The sequence below is a fragment of the Mya arenaria genome, chromosome 12 (genome assembly GCF_026914265.1).
Source record: "Mya arenaria isolate MELC-2E11 chromosome 12, ASM2691426v1".
Lineage (NCBI taxonomy): Eukaryota > Metazoa > Mollusca > Bivalvia > Myida > Myidae > Mya > Mya arenaria.
In genome coordinates this window covers 639,883-655,171 of record NC_069133.1, presented here as the reverse complement: position 1 = coordinate 655,171, position 15,289 = coordinate 639,883, and the positions used below count along the sequence as shown (strand labels likewise).

At 32.2% G+C, this 15,289-nt stretch overlaps 1 protein-coding gene across 2 annotated transcripts; it reads left to right on the top strand.

The window, feature by feature from the left end:
* Positions 1–994: 994 nt before the first annotated feature.
* On the top strand, positions 995–3,568 carry LOC128211977 (uncharacterized). 2 transcript variants are annotated; one of them, XM_052917175.1, is made up of 3 exons: positions 995–1,187; positions 1,423–2,014; positions 2,111–3,568. In XM_052917175.1, exons 1-3 carry the CDS (start codon positions 1,185–1,187, stop codon positions 2,254–2,256), a joined length of 741 nt encoding a protein of 246 aa, XP_052773135.1. In that variant the 5' UTR covers positions 995–1,184; the 3' UTR covers positions 2,257–3,568. The 2 variants fall into 2 exon arrangements, with proteins under 2 accessions (XP_052773135.1, XP_052773134.1); XM_052917174.1 differs by having other exon boundaries at positions 1,342–2,014.
* Positions 3,569–15,289: the final 11,721 nt, after the last annotated feature.

Genomic DNA, 15,289 nt, shown 5'->3' with positions numbered 1-15,289 from the left:
GCATGTTGATCCATCGGTGGTAACGGGTTGGGATCCGTCCTGTGTCGCCAGTAAGCGTGGGAACTAGGGCGAATCTATGTACGCCAATGTTGTATCTCATTGCGCAATTGTGGTCTTTGTCTGAGGGTTGCAACTGCTTGATTCCCCAGACTGAGCTACAAAAATCCACGACCGGTACAACACAATAATTCTACAACTTCTCATATGGTTTGAAGCCAAGGTCTTTCACTTGGTTATGCACTTTGTTGATAAAACTTCCTAGACCTCTACTGGGCCCTTATATGGAATTGATATATTTTGCTATATTTTTCATTTTCTCCATATATATCGTTGTTTGACGGATATAAAAAAAATAACAATGAAATAATGTTCCAAATATCTTTTTTTCACGACCGCGAGGAGCAGAACGCTGAAATTGATTAATTTATGAATTGTATGACTGCAAGTAATAAACCTGTTTCTTGCAGTATCTTGTTTAAGCTTTTAAGGAAAGTTAATGAATGTATTACGGAACAATGCAAAATAAATAACTTTATTTTTACTTTTTTACCTCATCCTGTGGCGCAGCGCATTGATATTTTAGGAATAAAAACATGAATTGCATAATTGCTCGTAATCAAGTTGTTTGTTGGTTTATCTATTTGAAACTTACATGCTTTTACAATCTTCCAAAATCCGACTTAATAAAATAATAACATCAAATAAGAAAGCTGGAAACGTTTTTGCTACGTTTGGTTTTGATACGACTAACGTTCGTGCAGATCTTGTCCTGCCTTGCTCAAATTAGAAAATAACTTATCCACGTTATCGAAGTTTACGTGAACGAGAAAAATCTATTAATTTGGTTCTGTTTTAATCGGTAAATTGTGTTTTAAAAGTGTTATATTCTATCCGGATAATAATATATACTACTGGAATCCTAATTGCATCGCAAATAAATTCGCTTTAAAAAGCTTGGGTTACTGTTAAAGGTATCATATTTCCAACTATTTCAATAACACTCAAATTGCATTGATGTCTACAATGCATTGATGTTTACATTTAAATACCAAAGTAACTTAACTAAGTATTGAAAATAGTTTTTGAACGTTTATAATTATGCCGTTTTAAATATTTAATCGGCTGTAATCTTTCAGTCGATTATTGTATTAACAATATGAACGGATATAAACACTCACGAACGGATGGTAAGTTTAACACACAAACCTTAATAACTGATACATGCGAACTGTTTCGAATATTAATGTGTGTTTACAGTTTCATTGGCGCTTGGTTATCATTTGACTTGAAACTGGACCATACGTTGTATACCTATAAAGTTCGTTGGTTATTTCATTACAGACAGTATACATGGGTCAGGGCACCACCCTTCATGCATCTCAGCAGACTGACGACCTTAGTCATGTGATGTTCATCTTTCAGCTCTTTCAGAGCGGCTTGATATTCACGGCCCTCATGGCCGGCGCCATCTGTGTCGGTCATCTAGTCTTAATGCGGAAGTACTGCCGAAATACCACGACGCTGGTCGCAGTGGTGCTCTCTGGATTTTTCCATCTGATCGCAAGCGTGCGCATGTTGACAATTGCTGAAAATTACATGAAAAGACGCGTACAACAGGGACCTCCGAGCGTCGACTCGTGCTTGGATTACTCGATGACGGAGGCGTTTGCCAACGGGGTTGTGCTCGTGTTAATCGTGCATAATGTTTTTGTTCAGAACTTTAAACGGTCGATGTCTTCGTGTCTAGCATACGCAGGCACACTTGGTTGCATCATCACAGGAAGTTTTTCCGTAATCAAGATTGTGCCGCAAAATAGCCCACTTCCAGTTACACAACATTCGCTTGAGACGCTTGGGACATATGGAAGTCAGCACTTTACCGTATTCTTGTTCGTGTGTCAGAAAAACGTTTACGAGGAAAGATGGGCTATTCTGGTGGAATATTTAGTGATATACCTACCCGTCATGTTCACCGTGCTGGTTGCTCTTTGCAGGAACAGGACAAAACAAACGGGTATGCTAACTTATGTATAAATTTATTTGAATTATGATTTTATTATTCATCTTGAAATAAAAATATTTACAAGATCTATCAAATCTTACATCGTAGCCGGATACTCTCTGCTCGACATCACACTGCTTGAAAGAGACACAATGCAATCTACGCCATTTTTACAATCAGAAATACAGAGACATGCAACTAGTCGAAAATTCAAAAGTAAAAGCCTTACTGAGGTGTTTATTTGTCCAACATAGTGACTGAATGTGTTTTAATCGACATGGTTGCCGTTCTTTTATACATTACTATTGTCTTACTCATAGTACGGCCAGGATACATTCTGTATGCGCAAGCAACTTCGGGTTACTTCTTGGACATATTGCCAAGTTTGTTGTTACAGACAGTAATTTTCACTTTTATTTGCTCTGAATATATTGGAAAGGTTCTTATTCGATCATAATATTGCAATAATGAGGTGAAATCAAACGGCTATTGTAACTGTAAACATAAGGGCAAGCCTCTTATGCAGGTATGATAAGCTGTAAATTTCTGTAGACAGGTTCTTTAGAGATGTGTTGTTTAAATGTAAAGACGCACTTGCTTTGAATGGGAAATCCATTATTATGTTTCCACAAAACTGTGATACTACGCTCAAATATGTTTGTAGCGCTTTTGTAACTGGGTAAAAAAAGCACGAAAGGAATCATATTGACGGAATTAAAGTCGAAATATTCTCAAATACTTACACTTGGTGTCATCTTCGTTCATTTTATAAAATGTTACTTATGGCATGAAACAACATATTTATATATATTTATATATATTTAAATTGATAAAATGATATATACGTTTCGTGATTAGTAGGTAAAGAAGGCTGTGATAATTGAATAATATTCAATTGAAATAGTGTTTAAATTTCGATTTTGTTTTATGTGTACATTTGAATTTGTAGTAAAAGAATAAGGTCACTGTATTTAGATAAACTGTTATAACAACGATCGTGCATGCATATTTTGAATCATGTTTATGCGTTATTCATATTATTTATATGTGTTGAGTCATTTCTATTCCCTGATATGTATCATTTGAGAACAATGTTTGAGGTAAATCGCATTAAGATTATATGTTTACTCCTTGTAGGCTATTGTCCACTACATAATTTCCCTATAGAAAAGTGTTCCATAGTTAATTGACCGATTTACACGCGAAATAACATTGACGTCTATATTACTAGACCGTCAACTACGTATAGAGGATGAAAGTCTAACATGTGGACCAAACATTAAACGGCATTAAAACAATCCTTAAAATTGGCAGAACGCAGACACTATGTACTGAATATAGTAAAATAATGAGGCAACATGACAACTACTGGCACGGTAAGTATTTTATACACGACATTGTACTATCAGACGATTTGAAAAAAAAACAACAGTTCTTGAGTACATTTTCGGTTTGCATTTTAAAGGAAGCTCTGAACTACCGCACGTACTTATTGTGCATATATCATTGACTAGACTATTTAATTGCAATACAAGGTCTCTTCCCTTTTAAGATTGAGCATGATTTGATCGTAAAATTGAAATAAATCCATGCGTTAAATATAGTTTTCTTTGGTAATGTTTGCACACATCGTGTGTAAAATCTCATTTACACAAGTATCATTTTCTGACGCTGAATAGTCTATTACTCACTTGGCAAATGCTAATAATATATGTATACCATTAAAGGTTGTCACTATTCGCAATCAGCACAACCAAACGGTTTCAAAACGACATTGCAATTTACCCGGTGAAATATTAACAGCAAACATAAAAGCAAAGCTGATGCGTTATGTCCACAACTGGCATAATACGCAACCACATCAACCATCTCGTTAGAACTTCACAGAGACGCATATCAAAACCATGCTGTGAAAACTCATGAAATGCCTTTATTAAAAATACTAACACAATAAAGACATTTGCTTTATTAGTGCTATTATTATATTTGTTATATTTTGAAACGAATTCGTAAGTATGTCGCAGGTCTGTTGATATGAAGGAGTTACTCATAAATAACACAGGAGTAACGCAAGCGTAACTTGAAATTTTCGCCCAAATTAGTTTCATTCTTACCATACTATACTTCATATTTCACTTGTTCTAACTTTGGTATTGACCTAGATACGGTAAATGTTCAATTTTGAAACATTGTTTCGCTTTTTCTGTATTTTTCTACATATTTCATTCTGCAATCTTGTTTTTTTCTCACCCATTTACCTTATTACACAAATGTGTAGAGATACATCAATATTTCGACTGCAGTTGTAAATAAAAACTATTATGATATAAAATGCAATTCTAAGTTCAATATTCAAACATAAATTAAGTCGTTTCAGATAACGACACATCTGTAAAATCACCCAATCCTGCGACTGTCTCAGCTTTCAATATTTCTACAATAATTTTGTCATTTCATCACATAAGATTTTAAATCTGAAGAAAAATTATTTACTGAGGAAACTTTACAATCACATTCCTTAATACCGAAATGATCGAAAGAGGGTCGATGTTTTGCTATTTTTTTTGCAAGCTGTGTTTTTAAAACATATGAGTCAATCTATCAAGTAAATCAACGAATAATTACGTACAAGTTACAACATTGAAATGTTTATTTGATATTTTCATTGCACACATAGGAGTGGAAATATCAACTTGAGGAAGTATTGTTTAAATCAGGGTAGTTATTTTCCTCTTGATGAAACCTAAACTCATCACTTTTGGACAAGTAAATGTTGCAAAAATTTGCCCAAAATAATAATTTAATATTTAAAAAAATCCTTCTTTTCATATGTGTTCTTCAACTTGTTTCAAGCAAGAATGGAATGAAGATTTACGAGAATCATGAAAGGCGTCAACATATATCCCATTTGCAAATTTTGATTATCAGTTTTATTTAAACATCACACAAACCAATACTTTCAGAACAGCATTAACACGACTAAGAGTAGCTTCACAAAGATTAGAGATAGTAAAGGGCAGATGGCTGACGCCCCAATCAATAACAAGAAATGAACGAGAATGCAAACATTTGTAATACACTTGAAAATGGATACCATTTTCTCTGAGAATGTCCATGATTCAATAAATTAAGACTTTCATACACTATATTTATGGACTGTAAGCTTATAGTTAATATTAGTTAGGTCGCAATGTAAAATGGTGTGTGTATTACAGAGCAAAGCAGCTGATATATTTAATTAGATGATATGAAAACTACATATCAGTATACGGCCGTTCACCCAGCTAAAATATGACTTGGACCCAAACTTGGTTGCGGAATGTACCGAATTTAAAATCCCCGACGCCGTTATACCGACTGCGTCATACCGAACGACGCTGAAAAAAATACTTTATTGACTGGCGTCAAGTTTTTATTGCTGAACAATTCCATCGGACACTTGTTTTCCGTGTATATATGCTTTACACTCAAGGAGTCTATTCGATAATAGATGGGATATCGCATCCTGATCGGCTTTTATATCATGCTGTTTATGGCAGCCGTTATCTAGATGTGACTAGACGTTGTGGTTACATGATGGTGTTTAAGGTCACTTTTAGATGTGATGGCACGTGAGTCAATTCAAAAAGCAAACGAGATCTTTCATAGATTACTTTAAAAATAAAATAAACAAGAGCAACAACTGTCGCAAAATGCTAGGACACCAAGCTGTATGTCGGCCAAGTTTAGAGACGGGAACTGTAAATACAGTTGTTTTGCCAATTCGACTACTGTAGTGACTATGAAGACGTTGATGGTTATCAAACCTGACTGAGATATTCTGCCAATAAAACTATTGACTTAATACGGTGATGATTGGACAAAGGCTTCTATATCTATAGATCAAACAACATTCTTGCCTCCAAAGTTAAAACGTAGTAATTATATTAACAATTTTCTTACATATTGCACAAAGGTTAACATCTCATTCATAATTAAAAAAGCATAATGACATATCTAAGGATACTTGACTTACACATGGAATATGCTCAATTTGTGCCTGAAGATACGTTGAAATATAAAACAATAATAAAGACAATCCAATGCATTAAAGTATAATTTATCAAGCCCCCAAAATACGATCTTACACCATATTCAACAAAGATCTTCTATATCATAAAAGCTTAAAAATATCTGAAAAGTAATATTATTGATAAGCAAAAGTATTTATGTAGCGTAATGCTGAATAAATTCGATATGCAAAACATTTCTCGTCTCGCTGGTTCCTATATAACAAAATGATAGAAAACCATATGTCACATGGTATACAATATTTCGCCTACAGTATCAAATTCCTTGTAACTTAAGCTCTGTAATAACAATGACAAATGTCTCCTCGTTCACTTCTTGAAGTTTACTTTAACTTAAAAATCATACGAATATTTATTTTTTACTTCATACTTTAATATTCTTTAGATGATTCTGGTGACAATAGTATTCGGTTTGGGCTTTTTCCACATTGTTCGTGCTGCATTAAAAGCCCTGGTTGTTTTGTCACCGATTGTTGTGGTTTTACAAGCTGTATTTGCCAAATTAACTAGTATTAACTTTTGATATTCACTAAATACGAAAACTATCAAATAATGTTACATTTTCGACCTGCTTGTGATGATTTTTAAGACCGTTGTGTTTTCTTAATCGAACTAATTAATCGGATTTTAGCCAGTTCAAGTGGATTTGGTTAAGTTAGAGCTTCAGCAATAAGGGATCGGATCGTCTGCGGCGTCAAAGGTGACCATGCACTTGTTAAGGAAATATCACATTTGAGAGAGGGTTATTGGTATATGAAGAATATCGGAATAATCTGACAATAATGTAAATACAATGAAAGTTACTTCGTGTGACATGTATTTGAAGTGTGTCAACAGAAAGTGATCAAAAGGCGATAATGAAATACAATCAATTGGGACAAATCACGAGTTGATGAAGTGTCCGGCATACGGAAAAAAGTATCATGAAACGTTTCGTAACGACCACTTTGTAAAGAAATGTACAAATGAATAGGCCTTGAACCTCAAAACAACTTAGAAAACGTATAGTACATTCAGTGGAATTACATCCGAGTAATGATTTTTATACTGATAATATAAAAATACCTTCGAGTAAACCCATGCCTGCATATTATATGAAAAGAGGCAAAAAGGCAACACTTTAGTTTTTAAGAAATGTTATGTCTAATGTTTCCCGCATAAGACAACCATTCATTTCTCAAAACTCTAACCTATTTTATTTTAACATTGAAAAAGGTATGTCACGTTTGTCCTAAACAAATCACTCACTTTGAAGATTAACACCGCAAATTTGCATAGAATCCTTGTTGCATCAGTCCGGACGTCAGCAATTTTTTAGTCAAGCAGAAATATCTATATATTGTAATTGAATGGAATTCATTTCTCAGAGTGCAGGTATTGGATTGATTGAAAAGTATAACAACTATGAATTATTGTGCATCACTTAGAATTAAGCAAAATATCAGTCTGAATTAGCATTCGCAATCTTTGATATAGAGAGGGCATCGTAGTTCACATCATGGTACTTAGCATTATGATAAAACGTACATATGTGAGTGACTCTGGGGCTAAATGTAATGTGGTATTGATAAAACCATGTGAAAAGTCATTTGCAATGGGTTGATCATAACTCAATGCTTAAGGATATGTTGCCTTCTCCACACAGTTTGGCTCTCTTTCGATGCTAAATATTTATTTCCTGTCCATTTTAGAAATAGGAAATATTTCGCAAATGCAATAAGTAAACGTACATAACGATCTCTGAAATAGCGAGGAACACCGGAAACAATTTGTTAAATATACTAAAAGTGATATCGAGGTACGATATTAATATTATGTTTGATAACGTTCACTGTTGTAGTAGGAGATAGTTTAATGTGTGTTCTTTTCCCAACCTATGACAATAACAAGAATGCCATTTCCTTCCAATCGAACAAATTCAAAACAATTAAATAGAGTGTTTTCCCAAAATGCCAAAAAGTAACTTTATATGCAATCACTTCAGACGTATACAGCTATTTACTTGTTGGCGACTTTGAGTTTACAACATGTATAATAAAACAGCATGGTTTAAAAACGAAAAATATAAAGCGCAGTTCAAATATTAATCTTTCAACTTGACGTGTTTGAACGATTCATAAAGACAAAGTATGATCAAGCAGTTTGATGTCATGTGTGTTAAGTTCTATGGTTATTTGCATGATATATATATTTTGCTATATTCATGGTTGTGGTTTCTTCGCATATTAATTTTGCAAACTTGTGTATATTAGGCCAGTGGCAATAGTATGGTTTAAGAAATTGTTCACGTATATCCCGGAAGTTTTGGAATAGTAAAAGAAAATGGTATTCCGATTCTACTTGGTTTTGACTGCTGTTTGTACAATTTCTCTGTGTTCTTGGTATATTGTTATAACTTCCCGTTTCTATTTGTAGTGTGTGAGAACTGGTTCTAAATTTTGTTAATGCTATTCTGATTTTCTTTACATTTAAATCGGTCTAGATACTTTCCAAGAACAAAAGTGTGTTTAAGTAGACAGTATGTTTCAAGTTTTTCTTGAGTTGTTTATTCTTGAGTACCATGATTGTTTATAAATATCTGTTATTCTTTGAATAATTTTGTAGTGTTAAATTAAGTACTCGTTTGGTTTATATGAAATTTCCAGTTGGCTTTATTTATCGATCCATTGTCCACTTTACTTTTAAGCATACTATACGAATTGAATAATAAAGAGTTTTAGTCACTTTTAAGTCATTTTGCGTCTATGTTGTTGATTTTTACACATAAAAGTGTTTTGCAGTATTTGTTATGAATTAGTTTGATATCTTTACGTTCATGATAACAAATTATTTCAGCGCCATGGTTTAGTATGTGTTGAACAGTTCATTTTTTTCTGAAAGTGGTTAATTCGTTTGATTATAAATCATAAAAATGATTTTGCCCCCCCCCCAGGGAGATTTTCTTAAAGCTTAAGCAAAACGCCACACAATGAGATATGTTTACGCTCTGGGGAGCGAGTATAAGTGAGTAACGGATTATTTAACTGCGTTATCCTAAGGATTTACTTTTAAGTTTTATCTGTACTATTTCTTCCATGTATTATGATCGTTTATAAGATTGAAATTGGTAAATCATCGTTCTTAAGTTCTATGAAAGTTTTCTAATAATTCATACCGCGCGAATTGGTGTTAATTACGTTACTGTTAAAACATAACATAAAAACAATGTTTTTATGGAAATAATATGTTACACAGAGTGCTTATACAAATAAGGTCATGATATTTTGCTTGATGAAAGAGGTATTCTATATTTTAAATACGTATTGGACAATGTCAGCAATAAATCGCTAAACTTTCTTATGGTTGTGCAGATAACGCGAGTGTAATTTACGTTACGTTTAGCTATATTTTGCATAATAACGATTGATGCTGGTAAACTATGAATACCCTTTACACGCTTTAGTTATACACACCTTATAGTCTGGTTTCATTTGTAATTTGAACCAGTGATAAAACCTACGTAACCATGATGACGTTACTTAGACAGAGATTTAAATATTACTGTTAAGTTTCATGTATACAATGGGTAAGATAAAATAGAGTTGCAATCAATTTAATGTTAAAGCACAATAATATAAAAACAAATGCATTTGTTCAACAGATATTGTTAAAATGTATATCAAATATATATTTTTAATTCTTTCTCAATACAGCGTGAAATTCATTTAAATGCAGTTTACAAACATAAACATGAATTGATAAATAAGGAGGAACTAAATTTTGTAAATAAATTAGATTTAAAATTGAGCTCATGGAGCGGGCCAGGCAACTATGGAAGAGTTCATTTACAATCTAATTGTGAACAAAACTGCCATTTACCTATTGTCAAGTTTCAAGGTCCTTAGAAACTGCTGATAGAATGCATTTTAAAACCATGTGAGGATGTTGCACATATATTTGTCGGCAATGCAAAACTTCAAAGCCTACCATGAGTACCTGATATATTCGGAAAGCTCGTCGATTACCCTGATTTATTCAAGTAAGTTGAATGCCAAAAAAGAACTGCGCCGTCATTCTTGATATCTGGTCCCGAAACAAGAACTCCTACGGACTGGATGGCTTTTATTGGCAACACTGACATACTAGTAACCAAAATGGCATGTTTACTTTACGACCAGTAGAAAATTGACAACTTTTGACAAGTTTTGAGACCCTGTTGTTTTGAGAGAAATATGTTAAAATCTTACAAGTCTTGAAGGTGCCAATGTTGAAATATTTCACAAGAAGGCGTTGTTGTCATCCTAACAAGAGGCAGGCATTATCTCTTCAGATATCCAAGTGGTTTGAGCGGTGTATTTCAGGGTTTTTTCATACTGGTGAAGGTATTGAGCGGCGATGAAATTGGTCAAAACAAAGGAGAAGATATGTGTTCACTAATGTTAGCCGAATAGCTTCACAAGGTGCGAGACAACATTTGCGCCTCTTTAAATCCTAGAAAAGGACTATTTAGAGGTTAAATATTGGTTGCTGCTAACCATTATGCGATAATCGCCCGATGTTGGGTTACGGTTAGGGTTTCCGATATTTTCTTTATTTGGGAATGTAAGTTGTCATTTAATTTCTGATGATGGCTTGATTTTGTTTTTTCGTTGTATCGAATATAGAAATTTATTTGTTTGTTTCGATTCCTTTATCCTATCTGTATTTTTGGGGGGTCTGTTTTGACTGATATTTTCGGATTTAATCTTGTTTTCAAATGAATTGGGATACAATTAACTAGTGTCGGATATTTTCATTTACCCTTTAGTAGTATATGTGTTCGAATAATTGTATGCCTTTTTGATACCATTCTTTAAAATACAGTGTATGACCGTTTTGTTTTATCTCTTCTCAAGACTTCTCTTCATAAAACGTGGTTTTTATTTTTAACCAAGATTTTATTACATCATTTAGTAAAGATCCTTCTGATGTTATATAATTTAGAACTGTTTGATCAAAATCTGATTCTAGTAGGTGTTCATGACCGTAGTTCTTTATTTTTCTATGGAAGAATATTTTACAGTATCCATTATTTGATGGGTCTATATATCTTTTCATCCATAATGCTTTAATTGAGTTTAAAAATGATTCTATATCTGCATGCTTAAGTCCACCGTGTTCATAGTCTTGGTAAAGGATATGTCTTTTTTATTTTATCCAGTTTTCCAGCCTACAAAAAATCAAATATGTATTTTTTTATATCATCTATCATATGTTTAGTAGGATAAGCTTGTACAGTAAATGGATAAATGAGCTTAGGTAAAGCAAATGTTTTATTTACCGTAACTTTTCCGATCAGTGACAGTTTTTTGTGGTGTCATTGTTTTAATACGTTTCTAAACTCTTGAATTTTTTTATTAATATTTTTTGAAATATTTGCATTTTTATCATTTGTAAGTGTCATTCCTAACGTGGTAGCATAAGCGGATGTCCATACAATTTTTTTGGTTTACTAAATTGTATATTTGAGTTTTTTAATGATCCCTACCTCATAATGATTGATTTATTGGTGTTCAGGTTTAGGCCTAAGTATTTTGAGAACATTTCTAAGGTTTGTAAAAGTGATTCAAAGGATTTCTTGTCACCATTATTGAAAAATGTTGACTCATCGGCAAAAAAGGTTTGCTTTATAATTTTGGCATTACTTTAAATTCCTTTTATGTCATAGTTTAGTACAACATAGTTAAATAATGTTTGAAAGCAAATTATAAACAATGTCACCGACAATAGGCAGCCCTGTCGAACGCCTTTTTCTAGTCCAAATGACTGCTATATATGTCCATTATTATTTATCAGACTCTGAATGCTGTTGTAGAATAGGGTTACCCATTTTAAAATATTTGGTCCAAACTTCAATGATTTTATGCATTCAATGATAAAACTGTGGTTTAAGTTGTCAAAAGCTTTAGCAAAGTCGGCAAAATATAAGAGTCCTGGTTTTTTGTTTTATTGTTAATATTCTATGATTTCAATAATTACCCTCCTATTATTCTCCTATATATCTTCCCTTAACAAACCCAGATTGTTTATGACTTATAATTGATGGTAAAACTTTTTATATTCGACTGTTTATGGGTTTAGTTGCTATTTTATAATCTATCTTTAGTAAAGTAATGGGTCTCCAATTAGTTAATTCATCAAGGTCCTTATTCAGTTTCGGTAAGAGTGTAATTAGCCCCTATTTCTGAAGTTGTGTTAATTGTCCTATAGTGAAAAGTGATTTAATAAGGTATTGTTGTACATCTTTCCAAAAGGTTTGATAAAATTCTTCAGTTAATGTATCAGAATCCGGACTTTTTTTGTTTTTCATCTTCTTTAAGTGTTTTATAAGGGGTTTCATGTCGTATTTTTTTAATTTTATTATCTTTAGAGTATAATTTTGTATCATATCGCACTTTCTCGTTTATGATTTTTTCTATACCTATTTATTCTTTCATTTTCAACCTTTACAGTATTTATTGATTTTCCTTCAGCGCGTTTCTGCTCAAGGTTAGCAAAATATTTCGTGCACTTTTCATTGTGTTCAACGTGAATTGATTTAGCTCTTAATATGATACCGTTTAGTTGTGTTTGTGTTATTTCATCTATCTTTTGTTTCTTATTTATGATAATTTCAGATATTTGATATATTTTTGTTATTCGTATTGAGTTTAGTTTCTAAAGTTTGTCTTTCTTTTTATAGTTTTGTTTTTTCATTATTTTGAATCTTTTTAAGATGAGTTGTTAATTTAATTGTTTCATTTCTCATTGAACCTTTTATCAGTTCCCAAAGCGTTTTTGCATTGCATTCGGTGCTATTACTAAACGTTTCTTTTATGCTGGTTGTTATGCTGTTTGGATAAATTGGGTATAATAGGACAGAGTTATTTATTTTGATATATCCCGGGCCTCGTTTTATCTTCGACGTGTTTAATCTAATTGATACTAGTGAGTGTTCTGTTTTATAGGCGGGCTTTATAATGGTTTCTTCTTAAATGTTTATTAGGTTATCAGAAACTAAGAAGTAGTCAAGTCTACTGTGGATGTGAGTTTTCGTGTTCGAGTGCCAAGTAAATTGTATTTTTTCTGGGTGTTTTAGTCTCCATGCATCGCTTAAATTTGAGGAGCTTAACATTTCAAACATTTTTGCTCTGCATTTATTATGAGTTCCAGTTTTGCCATTTTTCTTGACTAAGTTTTCGTTTAAAACTGTGTTGAAGTCTCCACCTATAATAAATGTTTTGTCGTTGTTGTTAAGAATATAGCTTTCAAGCGGTAAAAACAGCTGTGGTTCATCTTTATTTGACCCATATGTGTTTATCAATGAAAGTGCTGGGTCATGTATTGTTATGTCAACAAAAAAAGTCTTCCTGCTATCAATTATGTTTCTTTTTTTATTTCAATCTTGTTTTTGGGGTAATAAATGCAACAACCTTACTCTTTGATTTGTTTCCGCTGAATATGCAATCAGCCCCCATTCTGTTTTCCATTTTGGAATCAATTCCTTTTTACATTGTACTTCTTGAAGCATACATAAATCATAATGATTTGTTTTAAATGGGCTGTAGTCCGTACGATGAAATAGCGAAAAAAAGATAAAATTATCGAAAATTGACATAAACTTGGTATCGATGTGTGCAATGCATTGAAACTTTCTAACTGAAGTACCACATAGTTTACAATTAATTTATTTTTCGCATTTTTTTCGTATATTTCCATTAAAAAATATTACTAGGTATGTCTACCTAGTAGAATTCATTCCTTATGCGTGATTGGCTAGTCGATGTTATCATATAATATTACCAAGTAAGGTATATAGCTTAAGTATTCCAACCGTTACGGGTAAGCCTTCGTAGCACAGTGGATACAACACTGGATTGCAATTTTGGCGACACCGGTTCGAACCCGGTCTCCGACTCGATTTTTTTCACATTTTGGTATTACTTTTTACAATTATGATATGAAAGAGTAAAAAAAATTATTAAAAAAATGTTCTGAGATTCGTTACAGAAAAAAACTTTTTTTGGTGCCAGTCTGGTGTACAGTCCCTTAAAGTCATTCAAACATGTGTATCCGTTTCTGATAATTGCCTTAACCACGAACATTAGGTATTGCTATTTTCGTTCTCATATGCCAAAACATATCAAGTTCAAAATCATTGTAATAAGAAACCATAACACATTATAAAAGATGTAGATTGTATGTATCAGTGTTTTTTTCTTAAAACCATTAGATCCTTTATTATTTTTATTTGCTCTTTAAACGATGCCTATCAAATATTAGCTATTTATATGCGAGATAAGGTGAGTTTTATTGATATATATTTAGGGTGTATGTTAACGTATGTTTAAATTCATTTAAAAGGAAGTATGATATGGGTTTTCAAAAAAGGTAAACTAGAAAGCACGATGTAGTGTTGTTAAAAATAGTGTGAGAACAAGAGTGTCAAATTAATATCAGATTGAATACTGTGTTACTTTTAATTTATATACTTTTTTATGTATTTTTGTGCATGTCAATTATATCACAGTTGTATTAGCAATCATTAAATACGATTGATTTATGCTTACTGCATTGCGCAAATTGATATAACATTTAGATGCGTTGGTTGTAGTAACACCTTAATTCTAGATAAGATGTTATATTTTAGTTTTCATTTAGTGTTTTCATGTATTTATATTAAAAATGATAGGTGAAAAAAGGATGTTGGCTGTTAACCATACGAAAAATATGCAATGTATGATATTCTCAAGTATTTTCAATCATGAAGACAAAATCTGTAATACATATACAAAAGTATGGTCCAGTAAATTTACATTTTACTGACCGTTCCAAGGCGGTACCTAACGATTCTTGATAAACATACCAATTATATATATATATATATATATATATATATATATATATATATATATATATATATATATATATATATATATATATATATATATATATATATATATTTATATATATATATATATATTTATATATATATATATAATATTTATGCACTGTGCTGTTTGTAGAGTTTTGTGCTGTTTATGTTTCTTGTTTGTGATTTTGTGTTCTATGTCTTTGGCGTAACTTTTTGCATAAATATTCTTAGTATATAATGCTCTATTCACTTTTTCTGATGTTCTACTAAATGCACATTTAAAACAAATTACATGCATTGTGTAAAATAACCTTTTCGTTTAAGGTGTGTCAATAAACAACATGT

Coding starts and splice junctions, on each gene's coding strand:
- LOC128211977 (XM_052917174.1), top strand. Junction 2,015..2,110: donor GAACAGGACAAAACAAACGG/GTATGCTAACTT, acceptor CTTACATCGTAG/CCGGATACTCTCTGCTCGAC.